This window comes from Pagrus pagrus (genome assembly GCF_965226575.1).
Source record: "Pagrus pagrus genome assembly, chromosome: 8".
Taxonomy (NCBI): domain Eukaryota; kingdom Metazoa; phylum Chordata; class Actinopteri; order Spariformes; family Sparidae; genus Pagrus; species Pagrus pagrus.
Window position 1 is genome coordinate 26614084 of NC_140192.1, and position 15710 is coordinate 26629793.

The 15710-nt window shown below is 40.2% G+C and overlaps 1 protein-coding gene across 1 annotated transcript; it reads left to right on the forward strand.

Moving 5' to 3' along the window:
* Positions 1 to 1555: 1555 nt before the first annotated feature.
* elmod3 (ELMO/CED-12 domain containing 3) lies at positions 1556 to 15214 on the forward strand. Its single transcript, XM_084360747.1, is given in 14 exon segments — positions 1556 to 1645; positions 4048 to 4741; positions 4744 to 4817; positions 5980 to 6051; positions 6154 to 6228; positions 6316 to 6385; positions 7287 to 7349; positions 7454 to 7542; positions 7982 to 8105; positions 8194 to 8316; positions 8412 to 8542; positions 8863 to 8939; positions 9041 to 9168; positions 9784 to 15214. Coding segments are annotated over 13 exon segments (1302 nt in total). The 5' UTR covers positions 1556 to 1645; positions 4048 to 4716; the 3' UTR covers positions 10035 to 15214.
* The last annotated feature ends 496 nt before the right edge of the window (positions 15215 to 15710 follow it).

Consider the following 15710-nt stretch of genomic DNA (forward strand, 5'->3'; position numbering starts at 1 on the left):
GCACTACTTCAGAGTTATTATGACACACCACTAAAAGGCCTGAAGGATGTTAGGAAGAGAACTGACTATCATGTGAACTATGGTAGCTGTGTTTCCATTTTCCCATCAACTTTTTTAGACTTTAGGCCGAAGACAAACTCCAGTGTTCTCTAAATAAAACAAACCAGTGCAGAATAATTCCAAGAGCTGGCTCGTGTGATGCAAAACAAACATGTTTTTTTTCCCTGGAAGAATGTTCCAGAGGGGTAATAACTGACATCTGCTCGAAATCCCTCAAAATCCGAACATAAGCAGATGTGAGGAGAGTTGTACATACTCAGAGATCTTTGTTGCATTATTTGTGAAATGAAATGAGCGGAGAAATTCTGGGGTAGGAAAGGGGAAATTAGTTGTGTAATAAGACAAACAGGACAAAAAAAGCCCAGCAGAATCTAGCAGTCATGTTGAATCCCTGGCACTGATTATCTTTTAAAGGGGCTCTCTGTAACAACATGTAATAATCACTTTGTTATTGGTGAGCAGATTGTACCATGATGTGAAAATAAAACCTTCCCCCTCTCTTGGTTGTCTATACAAGCCTGTGGTTGATTTCATTTGATGTTGTTTAATGCTGCTGGACGGTAGATTTATTTGTGAACTGTCCAAAGGACAATGACTTTATGCATGTTGTCGAGTGCCTCGTCTCAGTGACTCTCTCCACTCTGCTAACAGAGAGCAACAGCAGCTAATGTTAGGCTGGAGAGATAGGCTATGTGCATTTTTAACCACACGTTCCACAACTGGTTATTCTAAGTGCTATATCGTAGGCAAGTGGACTTGTTTCAGTGTCTTAAAGAATCATCCAATAGGCTTCTTCAGTTCAACTGACATTGAGCATTTTTCTGATAATCTGAATCAGTATTTTTTTTATCCCATCCAATTAAAAAATGCACTGAATTGGCTCTGATGCAGCATGTAATCTGTAAAGTAACTAGTAACTAAAGTTATCAAATGAATGTAGTAAGCAAAAAGTACAATATTAATCTGTAAATGTAATGAGCGGAAGTAAAAAGTAGAAGCGAAAATGGCAATACTCAAGAAATTATTAAATCAACTCAAAATAGTAGCTACAAAACTACAGTACAGTACAGTACTGATGAAAAGTAATAATAATGGACAATTTTACCTCACAAAAATAAACCAGCATAGACTTTATTATGAGTTTTTTAAAATGCATTTTAAATATTTTTTCCCTACAAGCATCCAGCGGGCCAATTTGAACCTTATGGAGGACCAACTTTGGACTGCAGGCCCCACTTTGAGCCCTGCTTCATGAGAAACATCAGAAACACTTCAGTTCTTTATGTTATAGGGCTTTTTATAGCATAATTATTATAAAAATCAACATATTTAATAGTTAGGTTTGGTGAAATGTGTTGTTCCTTTCTGTATTTTGAGCTAGGAGTGTTTCTGTGCTGATGGGAGGTAGAAAAGGAGGTCACAGGCTCCCTGCTCTCAGTATCAGAGAGAGGGAGAGAGCAATGACGTAATGAAGCTACAGTCCGACACAGGAAACCACAATTCCCAAGATGCACTTGAAATTACCGTAGCCACTGGACGGGGGAAGGGAAGCTGAGATTGGAGGGAGAAACAGTCAGAAACTGAGGTACTTTTGAAATGCTTCATATCGCATAATATAGTCGGACAGGCCACAGCATGCTATGTTTCGTTTCGTTTTTAATTATACCTGAATGACAAAATCAGATTAATCCGTTTGGTGCCGTCGGATTTGGGCACAGACTCCATCCCCGTTACAGTTCAATAGAGCTACTGCTAGCCCGTTAGTTAGCCTGACAGCTGGCTTTTCTTGTCTTAGTGAGGTCTCAACTACTTAATTGCACTTATAAATCGTGACAAAAATCGTTCAGCTGTTTGCGGTCATTTTTCGCCGGTTTGCACGCAGTCGTTGCGGTATTGGTTTGAGGAGAAGCTGTAGCTGCGTCTTTGTGCCTGCGGGGTTGCTAGCTGACATATTGCTAGCTTGTTGGTTGCTACAGATAATGTTGGCTAGCTGACTGTAGCTGTCAAAGCTGCGATACAGTCAACTGTCATCTGACAACCGTGGAGTTTATCGACACGTTTGGGGATTTTTGTCGTGATACTGTGCTTGTACTTTGACTTTGACATTTTATCGTAACGAATTTTCCCATTTAAAAAAAAAAAAAATCTTTGTGCACTTCAGACGGTGGTGGAGTAAGTATTCAGATCCTTTAACTGTTACCTGAGTAAAAGTTACAATACCACTGAAATTACTCAACTTAAATTAACCTTAAGTCATGCGTTGAAATGAAAAATAAAAGTACCCGTGTGAGTGTGATACTATTTGTACATTAGCTCGTCATATATGTGACGAAAGTAAAATAGTCATTCTTAAGGTAATTAGTACAGCTGAGCTGCCTGTCAAATAAATGTGAGTAGAGAGTAAATTGTAGTGAAGTTGAACCACAAATGGTGAAAGCAATGATGGAACGTAAAAGTATATTTACTCAAGTACTGTACTTGAGTACAATTTGAGGTACTGGTATTTCCATTTTCTGCTACTTTATACTTCCAATCCACTACATTTTGAAGGCAAATATTGTACTTTTTACTCCAATACATGTATTTGATAACGTTACTCACTAGTTACTTTGCAGATTGAATGCTGAATCAGAGCCAAATTAATTTATTTTATTGGCAACTGGACAAAAAAAAAAAACCCTGAATCTGACAATCAGAAAAATGCTGAATACTGGGGTCAATAGGCTGATAATCAGTTGACCCAAAGTATACGGTAGATACATGCTAATATATGTAAAACTTAAATGTTACTTGTACTTTTAGTATTTGAGTATTGACAAAAACATTACCTCTGATACTTTAGTGCATTTAATATCAGATACTTTTACTCAAGCAGTATAGATGACTTTCACTTTTACCAAAGTAATATTTAAACATGATGTCTTTAAGTAAAAAAGTACAGTCAGCTTAAAGTTGTATTTGATTACAGTATTTGAGCAAATGTAACTATTTACATTAGGCATAAGACGCTGAATCAAAGCTGCTCTGCCGAACAATAATACAAGGGACAACGTTTTGCGGCAATGCAACTAACTATTTATTTTTCTTATTGTTAATTTTGGCATGATTAGAACTAGAGCCCGACTGATACTCAATTTTTGGGGTCGATGTCAATAACAATATTAGTGATTAGAAAAACTTCCAAAATCAGTATAACGGCCAATATACACACATTTTTTTCCAGCAATTCCTCGAATGTGGTTATCAAATACTTGTGACAGCGATTTGTAACTGAGGCAGGATATTTTACAGTTTAACAATAAACTCAACTGTCTAAAATGACATCAGTGCACTGAAATAGTAAACTTCTCTGGGAATTTAATAATAATAACTATAATCTTTTGCTGTTCTATAATCTTATAACAGAAAGTTTTCATATCGGCACATACTGTACTGTATTATTGGTGATATATCAGTTGGGCCCCTATTGAACCCATATTTTGCTCCACATTTTTTGTTTTGTGAAATCATGTTAGTAATATTTAATTTTGTGTTGTTCATTGACAGACTAATATTAATTTTGTGTAGGTAAACTGACTATAGACAAGTTTTTTGCTTTAATGATGGCTGTAGAGTAATGGCGGCAGTAGTGTTTATATTGGTTACCCAGAAACCTTGCTTTCACCGTGCAATTCTGTCTGCCAGCGGTCAAAAAATCAACCGGGAAATGAAGGCTGACTTGGCGATCCAGTCAGGCTTGCTGCCTGGCACCATTTCTCTCTGCTGTCACGTCTCCATTATAGAGTAACTGAATGAACTGAATGTAACTGATGAAAAAAAAGAAAATGTTTTGTCCTGTATTGTTTGTAGTTGCTACTCTAAGGAAAACAGAAAGCAATCTGGTTGTTTTTGCAACAAGTATGCCTACAATAATGCCACTTGGAAATGCTTGTAAGGGAAAAGTTGTCTGTCTCCACTGTAAGTCACTCTGTTTTGTTTCATTTACAGATATTGTGTACATATGACAGCCCCTCCTCAGGACCATACAAGAACTCTATCCATGACCCACACTGGACATCTGCACTTCTTACTTTGGACATGTGCTGCAGTTTCATGTGAGGCTGAAGACATAGAACAGCTTCGGTACACGTAAATTAAAGTGCAACTGGACTGGTACCTGGAGGTGCTTACTGGATTTGTCTTCAGTGCCAAAGTAATGGAGTGTCTTGGACAGGGAGAGCCCAGCCCTGAAAAGCAATGTCATCATCCAGCTTCTGTGCACCTCTGATGGGGCTGACGAGTGCACCCACCAGCCAAGCAGATCTGTGGTGGAGAGGAAGGAGGCAGGTTTCCAGGAAACTTGTGTATTGATGGATTGCCATTTCCTCCTGTCAGCTCTTGTAGACTGATACCTGCACATTCCTCTCAGTGTACACACTCAAGGTTAGACTTTGGAGTAGCTAATCACACATAATCATCAAAGGTGCACCGAGAAAGTGAATATGATGTGCACAACATGGATTTCTCCTGCCAGTGACAGTTTTGTGAAATCATACTGGTGACTGTGGAGTTTTCTGTGTATATGTGGAGAAAGGTGGAAATACTTGCAGTCACTATAAATGTGCACTACAGAAACCATGGTGGTCCTTGCATCAGCTCCTCAGCCCATCTCAGTCCATGACTACGGAAGCCTTTAGAGGCCAGATCAGGAACACGCTCGCCAGCCACCACACTCATATGCAATGGAAGAAGACATTGATGTCACATCCCACACTGAGGTAACATTATTTAACCTTCGGTCTTTAAAGTTTTTAAACATTTAATCTCATTCCAGTGTTTGGGTTCACAAAGCCTAACACCATTAGAAGAGGGAGCTAAACCTCTTGTGTTGGTAAACAAAATGGAAGTACGTGCTGCCTTACCATTGTTGCCATCTTGATGTAGTCTAGCCCCCTCATGGACAAATGTTCCCCTCCTGCTCCACACTGTTGTATAATGTTAAACAATTAAGAGCTAATTTTTTTAAGCAGTTCTGTGACCTGTGTTTAACTTAACCTATCTGAAGGTCAACTGTTCTCTCTCTGCTTTAGCTCTAATCTGTGGTCTGGCTCATTTGGCATGTTGGCAGCTGACAGGGCATTTCCCTTATCCCCAGCTTGGCTTTCTAGCCGTAACATAACTTCTTGCTCCCTGGCCTCTAGCCTTGTGTATTGCTTCTTTTATAAACAGTTGGGTAAGTATTTCCCCAGTCTCAGTGAATGCAACGTAACAGGGCAGGGACAGTTATCCTCAAAGGAAGTGCATCCTTAAATTGGCCAATTCTTAAAGGAACAGTTCACTCAAAAATGAAAATGTAACCATTATCTACTAAAGATAGGACAGTAAAAGATTTTATTGCGATTAAAAAAGCACTCATGTTAAGTTGATTTTGGTGAATTTCCATCATGGGGATAATGTGAATATCCTCATACATGTGTCTACCCCACTGATGTACAGTCCTACAATTTCCTGATTTATTATGAATTGCCACAAAGGGGATGCAATTTTTATTCTTAAAAACAAGTAACTAGCAGTATCAGCCGTTTTTTAATATCTTAACACAATTCACCATCTACTTAAGTTGTTTCTGTAAAGCGCCAGAAATGTTTTGTGAACTATAAAACTTCACCTGAGGGGGAGTAGACAAAGACTGAATTTTCATCTTTGAACTGTTCCTTTCAAGAGCATAAAGGAAGTGTTTGAAAGTGTGCAACTTCTGAGACATCTCTGAGATTTTATTTGGCTTGTTGATTTCAGGAATGCCACATACTGTAAATGTGAGAGCTTTATGAAGCATGCAGTGGTAATTAATTACCTGTCTTAAGAGCAGTGAAAGCTGCACTATTTTTGCGTTGTGTACATGTCTGAAGCATCTGCTCTGTGTTGCTGCCCTCCTGTTAGGGCTTGAACGGTTTGTCCCGAGAATGTAAACCATTCGAGGAAATCACCAATGGACACTCTAACCATAAGCCTGTGAGTACAGTTAAATATCACCTCTCATTGATCCACAGTAATTTGTTTTTTCTCAAGGGTCTTTTATTCAGAAATTGCCTCTTTGAATGTTTTTCCTCTCAGGTCATGAATGGAGTGATAATTAGTCATAATGTCAAAGACCACACCAACGGCAGCGCTCCACTCAGATCCCTGCCGGTAATTGAATTTTGTTCTTAGTAGCTCACTTCAACTGGAATGGCCCTGCTTGAATGTGAGGTAATCTATTGTTTGATAATTGTCCAGATTTCAGCACTGAAGCAGAACGGTCTTCTGCAGACCCTGGCAGCCGGAGGGGATCAGCCGAAGCCTGCAGGTAACGCACACATACTCTCACACAACCTCTCCTCTGTCTCACATCCACTTCCCGCAGGGATTCGTGAGTGTATCCTAGATACCAGGCAGCCGTTGCAGGTAAAACCTCCCTCAGGAGCGCAGGTTGTCTGCCTGGAGGAAGCACAGGGTTTCAGTGGCACTCAGTGGCGTGCGTCAGACAGGAAGGATTTATGACTGAGAATGAACAAGATGGATAATGGCCTTTGTACCATAGCTGATCGGCTGAGTTGATACTCATCCCCTACAAAATCCTTATAGGCTGGTCTTGTCAATCAGCAGCCATCTTGGCAACGCCCCTAGGCAGTTATTTTGGGCTAAAAGGACACAATCTAAATGAATCCTGGACTTTGCCGCAAAATAAGGTTTAAAATGCTTTTTTGTCCCCCACATTATACTTCTACTACACATGCCCACGGTTTTATGGCATCAACTTATTTTACGGCTCAATCTAGAGTGACGTGATGCCGTTAGATCATCCCACCCGAGGACTTGAACAAAATGTCTTTTCTTTTTGTGTGTATTAGTAGATTTCCTCCTCTTCCATACATGTTCAAAGTTCGTCTGCCCCACTCTTTCCTGCCAGCAAGTTGGTTGAAATTGTCTTGAATCTCAACTGTGCGTTCACCTTAGTGCAACAAGACAATTGGTTGATATGTTTTCTGATTTAGCTGTTTAAAAGCAGACTATTGACTTTTTAGGGGTAAGGGTGGGATATGTGTGATACAACCACCACGTCTTGCATTACAGACTTTTCTATTTAAAATGCTTTAAGTGGTTTGTGTCCTCTCTTATAATGTCTCCGTCCGCTATCAGTTCTGAAGTTTCTGTGTGATGTCTGTGACACAGTTGACTGTATTGTTGTTGTTGTTTTTTCTGTGCAGAAGAAAATGTGGAGTTGGAAAAGGCCAGAGAGGAGTGGGAGGCTCTGGAGAACATCCAACCAGGTCAGATCTTTCTTGCTGTTTAACTTGTTTGGATCCTGGATAACTTGTGTTTTTCTTTTGTTGCAGTTCCAAAAGAATAACTTTTTATGCCATGTATCCACCAGCTCTCACCGAGGACTCAAACCCGACCCCAATCATCTCCTTCAATGAAGCCCTGCAGTACTTCCAGACCACAGACCTTGGGGACTTGCTGGTAAGGAATGCAGCATGCACAAAAAAATTCAAATGAACACTGATATATCAGTATTGGCCAACTCTTAAATAATAGCAGCGGGAGCAGTTTATTGAACAAATAAAGGCTGGAAAACAAAAACTACCTGCACTATAATCACTCATATGGTAAATTTCAGCATAGTGTACAAGTGAAACAATTTTGTCACACTGTAAGAAAAGAACAAACCTTCCCTTTAACAGACTTTATCTGCAGTGGCTTCAAACCACAGGAAAGCTGCACCTAGGTGAACAATGTAGTGTAAATGCAGTGGAAAAAGGCATCATAGAATTATTAGTCTTGTCTGCTCATTATGCTATAAATGTCCAAATAATGCTAATGATTAAGAATTGTATTCACGACATACAACTATGATTTTTAAAGCTGTATTGTATTTTTGTCCCCTCCGTTGCACCCGTAGAAAAACATCCAGCCAACCATTCGCAGGACAGGTCTGGCCGCCATCACACACTTCCTCTTCGGACCTCCACGGCTGCACAGAGAACTCCTGGAGGAGAGGGATCTGGTCTTTGCCATTGCACAGTGTGAGTGTATGTTTGTGTGACCATCCCGCCAGGTATAAAACTCATGAGTGTTTCTACTAAACCACTGATATTGACTGATTTTCTACAGGCCATGTGGACAATAGCCAAACAGTCCACATGCGTGTCCTCCAGACCATTTATAAGAGGCTGATAGGCAGCAGGCTGGACTGTCCTCGCTTCGGGGCGCACTGGGAAAACATCGGCTTTCAGGGTAAGACACTTTAAACAGCACAACATTCCCATCTTCAACAGGCTGTGTTAAAGCAACTTGTGACTCCATGTGTTGGTTTGATTTCTGCACTTCAGGTACAGACCCAGCTACTGACCTACGTGGCACTGGCTTCCTGGGACTGATGCATACTCTGTACTTTGTGATGGACCCAGAGACTCTACCGTTGGCTAGAGACATCTACAAGTTGTCACAACACCCTACACAGGTATCACCACTTCAGTTCAATTCATGCATGCATGCGCAGATCCTGTTTTATGTTTATGTTCATTTTGGACAACTGATTGAGAACTCAGATTTCACTAATCCTTCAGGGAGACACTGAAACTCCTCCCCTCCAGGCATGCTGCTTTGTAGCTGACCCTGACCTTTGTCTCCCTACAGAGAGATCTAGAGCAAAAAAGAGAATTCCCCCTCAGGGATCAATAAAGTCGGCTGCAAGACAGGCATGTTTCAGGACTTGCTCTTGCAGCCTTTGTAAGTTTTCCCTGTGGACCTAAATTTCCTTGTGTGTTTTCTCTGGTTTAGAACTTTCCATTCAGTGTGATGTCAATCAACATGACCCGCATTGCTCTGCAAGTACTCAGAGAGGAAGCCTTGTCCAAGTGAGTTACTGGTCCTCAGCTTTTGTTTAACTGCATCTTCTGTCTATTTGTCACAGTATCTCTTTACACCAGCGCTCCTCTCTGTCTTCTCTCCATAACAGGGAGTGCAATCGTCGTCAGCAAGTGGTCGGTGTGCTGAATGAGTTTTACGTTGCCACGTACCTGCACCTGTACCAACTGTGGAAGACCCAACAGAAGACCATTGCTGACTCTGGCTTTGTACTAAAAGGTAAAGAAAATGGAGTATTAGTTCAGCTATTAAAAATCATGCTTATTTGTTAATTAATTCGTAATAAGATCATCTATCATTCTGTTGCAGATGCATTGCATTGGGATAAAATTGTTGCATGGAGTTTCTTCTAATTATTTTATTTTTATGTTAGTGCATCAGTTAAAGGGAATTTCATTTATTTTACACATCAAAGAGAGCACTATTACTTAAGTGAGAAAAGGCTGTTTAAAGATTTTTGCTGTCTCCAGAGGGAGCTGCCTGATATCTGATAAATTGGTCATGATCAGTAAACAAAAATGAACAATATTGGTGCTGCAAACCACTTAAAGCGCTGGAACCAAAAGTAAGACCAAGAGGGATGGATGTGGAACAAGTACTAAAGATTACCCGCTGCCACCATTGCTACAAAACAATTACAGAGGAAACACTGTTCTCCTTTAACTTTTAGCAAAAAAAAACAAATAAATGTAGTATCCAAAATACTGAATTCTTTCTTTAAATCATGGGTCATGGGTCTGTGTGTTGAACTCAATGCTCAGATGGCAGAAACACAGTTAACACAGATTGTTGTCCCGGCGTGAGTCCCACAGTCTGTGTTTTCTAACCCTTCAGAAGTGGAGCTGTTTGCCAAAAAGAACCCCAAGCAGATGCTGCGCCGACTAGAGGTCTTCCTGAGAGAGAGGCGGGCAGGTGGAATCCCCCGTGGGACGTCGCCAGACCCTCAGGCCCAACAGCCGTCTCCCAGCCTGGGGGAACGAGGGGCCAGAGCCGGGACGGGACAGGGAAGCAAAGGAAAGGAGATGCACTTCACAGGAGTGTGTGATCTACCGCCAGACATGGAGGGAGAGGCCAGACTCATCTAAGCTAGACTCTGTGTGTGTGTGTGTGTGTGTGTGTGTGTGTGTGTGTGTGTGTGTGTGTGTGTGTGCGTGTGCGTGAGCAATCCTGTTTGTGAGTATATCTATGTGCGAGTGGCTTCCTCTCAGAGAGCTAGAATCCCACCAGACCCTGATCTAGGACCTGCTATCTGAACCCATTCAAACACTTACACTCCTTCTACTGATGCTGGGGTGCTGCACTTTGATCAGATAAAGCTTGGGGGGGTCTTTCAGAGTTATATGTTTTTTTTTCGTTTTTTTTAATTGATTAATTTATTTTTTTTAAACAGAGAACATATAACAGACAATATAAAGAGCTGATGCAGGTCAGAAACACAAGATGTCACAAAAACAACAAGAAAGTGAACGTTTGCACTTTTCTGTGGATTTAGTAGCCAAATCAATAGCTGCCAAATTCTTGTGGTTGAACTCTACCTGCCTAGAAGTTCAGAACGTACACACTTGTGTCCCTAGCGTCTCTCAGTCAGGGTATGTTAGCATTACAGTTGGGGGAGCATGGCATGGAGTGGCTTCTTAACAGGCTTGGCGTTCTCTCTCGCTCCAAGATACAGCTCCACGCAAACGGCTCATAATGCAAGCTAAAGGCAGCATTCAGGCATAATGTTAAACGCTCTGTTAACTTTATGTTGATAAGAGAGAAGTGAACCAGAGCTACAGAGCAAACACAAGCAGGTTTTCTCACAGCTTGAGTGGAGAGCGGCAAATAGAAAACCCAGAGAGGTTACAGATTTTTTATGAGCGGGGAGCAGAAATTGCTAGTAGAGGCTGTTCTCATATGTCGTACAGTAGACTTTGAATGCAGCTTGCGTTGAAGGTCTGATCACTTTGCATTCTCTGTTAGAGCGTGGATGGAATAAATGTCATGTGAAAGATGTACAAGAATGGATACTCAGTCCAGATGTGTGGAGGTATAGCCAGCTGTTGTACTCATGGTTGCCAGGCGTCTGCTAGACTAGGTCAAGAGCTCCCACTTAATATGGGGGAATATATTTTAAATAATTTAAAGAATAACTATTTTAGTGTTTTTCTGAAGGGACAGCTGTCATAACTTTAGAACTTTGTTATTAAACTGATGGCTGAGTGACTGTGAGAAGGACTTTTAACACAGTTAAATTCCACCAGAACGTCTGAAAATCTTCTCAACTTTTCGCGGTTAAAGCCGAAGAGACATTTCATAACAGTGTCCGTGTGTTTGGCTTGGTCCCGGCTGAAGTAGAAGTCTGGTATGAGCTTTCTCTACATTCCGTTATAAAGCATGTGATTGTAATTTTTTTTGACCAGTTCAAAATTTATTCCAGTGTGTGTGTGTGTGTGTGTGTGTGTGTGTGTGTGCGCGTGTGTGTGAAATGAAATGACTGAGCTGATATTGATGAAGGGTGCCTCTCCTCGGAGATGTATGGTACAGTATGCAATCGCAGTTCTTACTCAATGATAATCAAAACGACAGTGCTGTGTGATGATAGAAATCGTTCCTAACTTCAGGGTTTGTGCGCTTGTGCAAGTGAATGTGTTTGTATGGACGTATGTGTGTGTGTGTGTGTGTGTGTGTCGTATGACAGGAACTGACTACAGATGGGGTGCTTTCCTCTGCACACACAATAAGCCAGCTTTACTAAGTACTTGATCCATCAAGCTGCAAAGACGGTACTTTTTTCATTTTCAAAATGGTACATAACATTTCTAGGGACAAGATTTATCCTGAGAGAACACATTCTTTGGTTTGCTTCTTTAAAAACCACACGTTAGGTCTGGACCAGGTATGCAGCGATTATAGATTTTGATGGTACGATTATAGTCTGAGGAAAAATTCCGGTTTCAAGATCATAATGCATTAATTTATTTCACGACACTATGGCAGAATGAAATCACATGAGCATTTTTAACCCAGGTTTTATTTTATTCTGATCCCACAACATTTCTTTGTTGGCTTTAGGTTTTAGCAGTTGCTGTCTTTCAATATGGAAATAATACACAAAAAATAAATTAAAGTGTTTGACCTTTAGCGGCGACTTTTTTCAGCAAGCTTTGAAGATTGGTCATTATTCTTTGTGTATCCAAAATGCTCTTCTAACGACAACTCAAGGTTTTTGTTTTTTAGTGGAAGCAGTTCTTCAGTGTTGGGACCCTCAGTCATTGTTTAGCTAACATAGCCACTCTTGCAATAGCGTGTGTAAGTTTGCTTACCTGAACTTTTCCTGCATGGCATTTTGGTCAGTGTCCTCAGTGTCCCGCCAATAACACTTGGGCTATGTTCAGACTGCCAGCCCAAATCCATGTTTTTTTCCCCCAGTATGTCCAGATTGATTTTAGGAAGTCTGTAAAGCAAAAAAAAAAACACCCTTTAAATGCCTTTTGTGCATATTGGATCCAAACCACATTTGGAGGTGGTTCCTACAGATGTGTCTCAGTCGAGAAGCTCCGGCCGTGTGTCTTTTTTGTTACTCACAGTGCCACGCACAACAACGACGTCAAATCCAGAGAGACAGAAGTGCATCAGAGCAGCTGAGCAGAATCCATGCTGCTGCTAGCTGATTTTAACTGTCTGCCCCCTGAGCGCACAGTGCGATTGAGTGCAGAGCGAGATGATTCCATGTTGGAAAGCTGCGTTTCCAATGTACAGAGATACTGATGCCTAAGTGTTTACCACAGCAACCCATGCAGATATGTTGTTGATGTCTGGACCCCCAAGTACGATCTGATCACTTTAAAATAACAGTGCGGACACAAACAAATTTGATTCCCCTGCTAAACATAGACAAACATAGCATCTGATTGGTTACACGTCACAAGTAAAAGCCTGTCAACACTGAGTATTCTGAAAGTAGCTAATAACTAAAGTTATCGGATAAATATAGTTTAGTTAATTAAGTAATTGTACCAAAGTACAGTGCTTGAATAAATTGTAATTTGTTAAATTTCATCAGTAGTTATTCTAAATTTTGACACCAAGTTACAGATGTTTATCGGTTCCAAACATCAGCTGTTGGTCTCCTTGATTCCTAATAATCAGTGTTCGTATCAGCATCAGCCTTGAAAAAAACATTGGTTTATCCCTATTATTTTTGTTTAACTTTCCTCACTGCACATCCATTATTCATTAAAAATAATATACTATAATGTCCCTTTTTTTAAGAGTAAGAACCGTAACACTCAGTGTAGGTGAGCCTTAAAAAAATCGCAATGTTTGTAAAACGTGGTAATAGTGAAATCTGTTAATCGCTGCATCCCTATTCTGGACACGGCTGTGTGGCCTGGAGTGGGTAGAGCTGCTCAGCAAAGCTGGTTCCTGCTTTGTGCTAATGTGAAACCGCCTCCCATCGTTGTAGTCTCAATCAGTAGCATGTTCAGGTAGCACTAGTACTGTAGCATCCTATAGCCTCCTCTTCTTTGTAAAGCTTGTTGATGTCACGTCTCAGTTACAGTCTGTAGTGTCATGAGTGCGCAAACTGTTACTACTATAGCACATTTATTTCGTATTTGCATCGAGTCTCCTTCAGTAGACACATTTAGGTGGCGCAGCGTATGTTTGAAGAGATGTGGGATTGGCTTGACATGTTATTGACCTTGTCTTCTAAGAAGGTAAAAGTAAAAACGGTGCCTACATCCAGTGGAGCCATGTGGGGTAGAGTGCTGCTCGGTCCTCGCTTCCCTTTTTTTTTTTTTTTGTCTTTCATTTGAGCCACCGTGCCACAGTAGACTCCCTCCACTCATGTAACTCAGTTCAAAGAGTTGACCCTTAAAACATGCAGGCCTAATGGATACATACATAAAATACACAGGCATGTACATTTTCTGTCGACATCTACTCGTACTCATACTTTGCCATCTCCGTTCTCCACCAAATGAGCTGTTGTAGTTTAGCCAATTGTTTGCGAGTGTTTTGACTGAACAGGAAAATTTGCACTGTTGTAGATATTTGATAGTATGTGTGACGTATGCAAGAGGAAACAGGCCATCTTCAATAGCCATAATGTCCATTATCGCCCACCTCATTGCAAAACAGGCTTCGCGGATTCCCCTCCTCGCTCTAAAAAAAAAAATTGCACCACGGATATAATCTCACATTTAGTTTTATTAAATTTTAAACTGAGGAGCAGTACAGTGTATGTAAATCAGGAAGTTTGTATATAGAGAATTAATGATTGTAACTGTATGATTGTCTGTAGGGCATTATACTGAAACACATTGCTTACCTCAAGACTTGAGACAAATCTCTCCTTTCTCTCTCCTGATGTTTGTTTGGCCTCTTAAGTCAGACTCTTTTTTTATGTTTCCTTCCTCCTAGGCCTTCTCTCATACCAATTGGACATGTTATATAATGTATATTCGACACCTGAGGCACTACGTAATAGCAAACTAACACAAAAGCTGGTCAATGTTACGTGTATTCTATTTAAAGACACATTTATAGACACTATATAGGCCCTCACACGCTCTGATGCACAGCTGCAGATAAAAATTCCTTTTTTAAAACGATCTATAATTGGCTGATGTTTACCATGTTTGAAATAAGCTGGTTTTCTTGTGGCTTCAGTGATAGTACAGTATACTTTTGCTGTGTTTAAGTGTTTGATGTCCGGAAAACACTCAGAAACAACGTTACAGCTACAGTCACAGACAAACAGTTCAATATATGATTGTAAAGATATAGGCTTGATTAGCAGTCATAATACGGTGTATGCTTTGACCTTGGTATATATTCAGTATCCGAACAAGGCCTGATTTATCCTCTCATGTTACCAAAAGTTATATTTTCAGCAGTTGTAATAGATCATATTCTTATGCGTTGATCATCATTTGGAATCTCCTCAGTTGTGAAACCAGAACCAAGAGAAAAAAAAACAAACAAAAAACGGGTTCTTGCAGGATGTCGGATGCTCTGAGAGGTGTGGTGTGTGAAGTTCTGCTTCCTACAGCAGCAGCAGCAGCTCGGCAAATACAATCACTTCTCTCAAGATCCTGCGCTTTATATGAAGGTGTTTTACTGTTGCCGTCGTTGTCATGTCCCTCAGAGCATTTTATGACTGTACCTTGATTGTAGAAGCCCTATTTTATACTGAGAGTTATTTCAGAATACAGTATGTGCTGTTGTACATTAAATGTATTGTATGGAGAAAGCTAAATAAATGCTGTTTAAAAACTAATGTGTTTTTCTCTGTGGATTCACTGCACCCTCGATGACCTCACACTGAATATCATTAATCATTTTACTGGCATGTGCACACTATGTACTGATAGTATGCATATATACACTTCTATAATGTATTTTTCCCCTATTAGTATGCAATAGATCAATGTAATACTGTATTGTGTGAACAGGAAATGATTAGAGCTTCAACAATTTGTAAATGAATCTATTAGTTGATTAAAGAAAATAGATTTCAAGCTATTTTGATTATCAAGTAATCGTTTGAAAGTTCAGGGTTTGTATGGGAGCTGGAAATCCTTGAAAATGCTTAAATTTTATGGTGACAACTAACCCTTTTTTTGACAATTTTATCAACTAAACAATCATGAAAATAATTGTTAGTTACAGTCCTAGAAATGATACAAAGTATATAATGATAACAGCAAAATTACTTTGCATTTGATCAGGAGCTTTCTGGAGCTTTCTCACCGCTCTAAACATTTTTAGGGCTG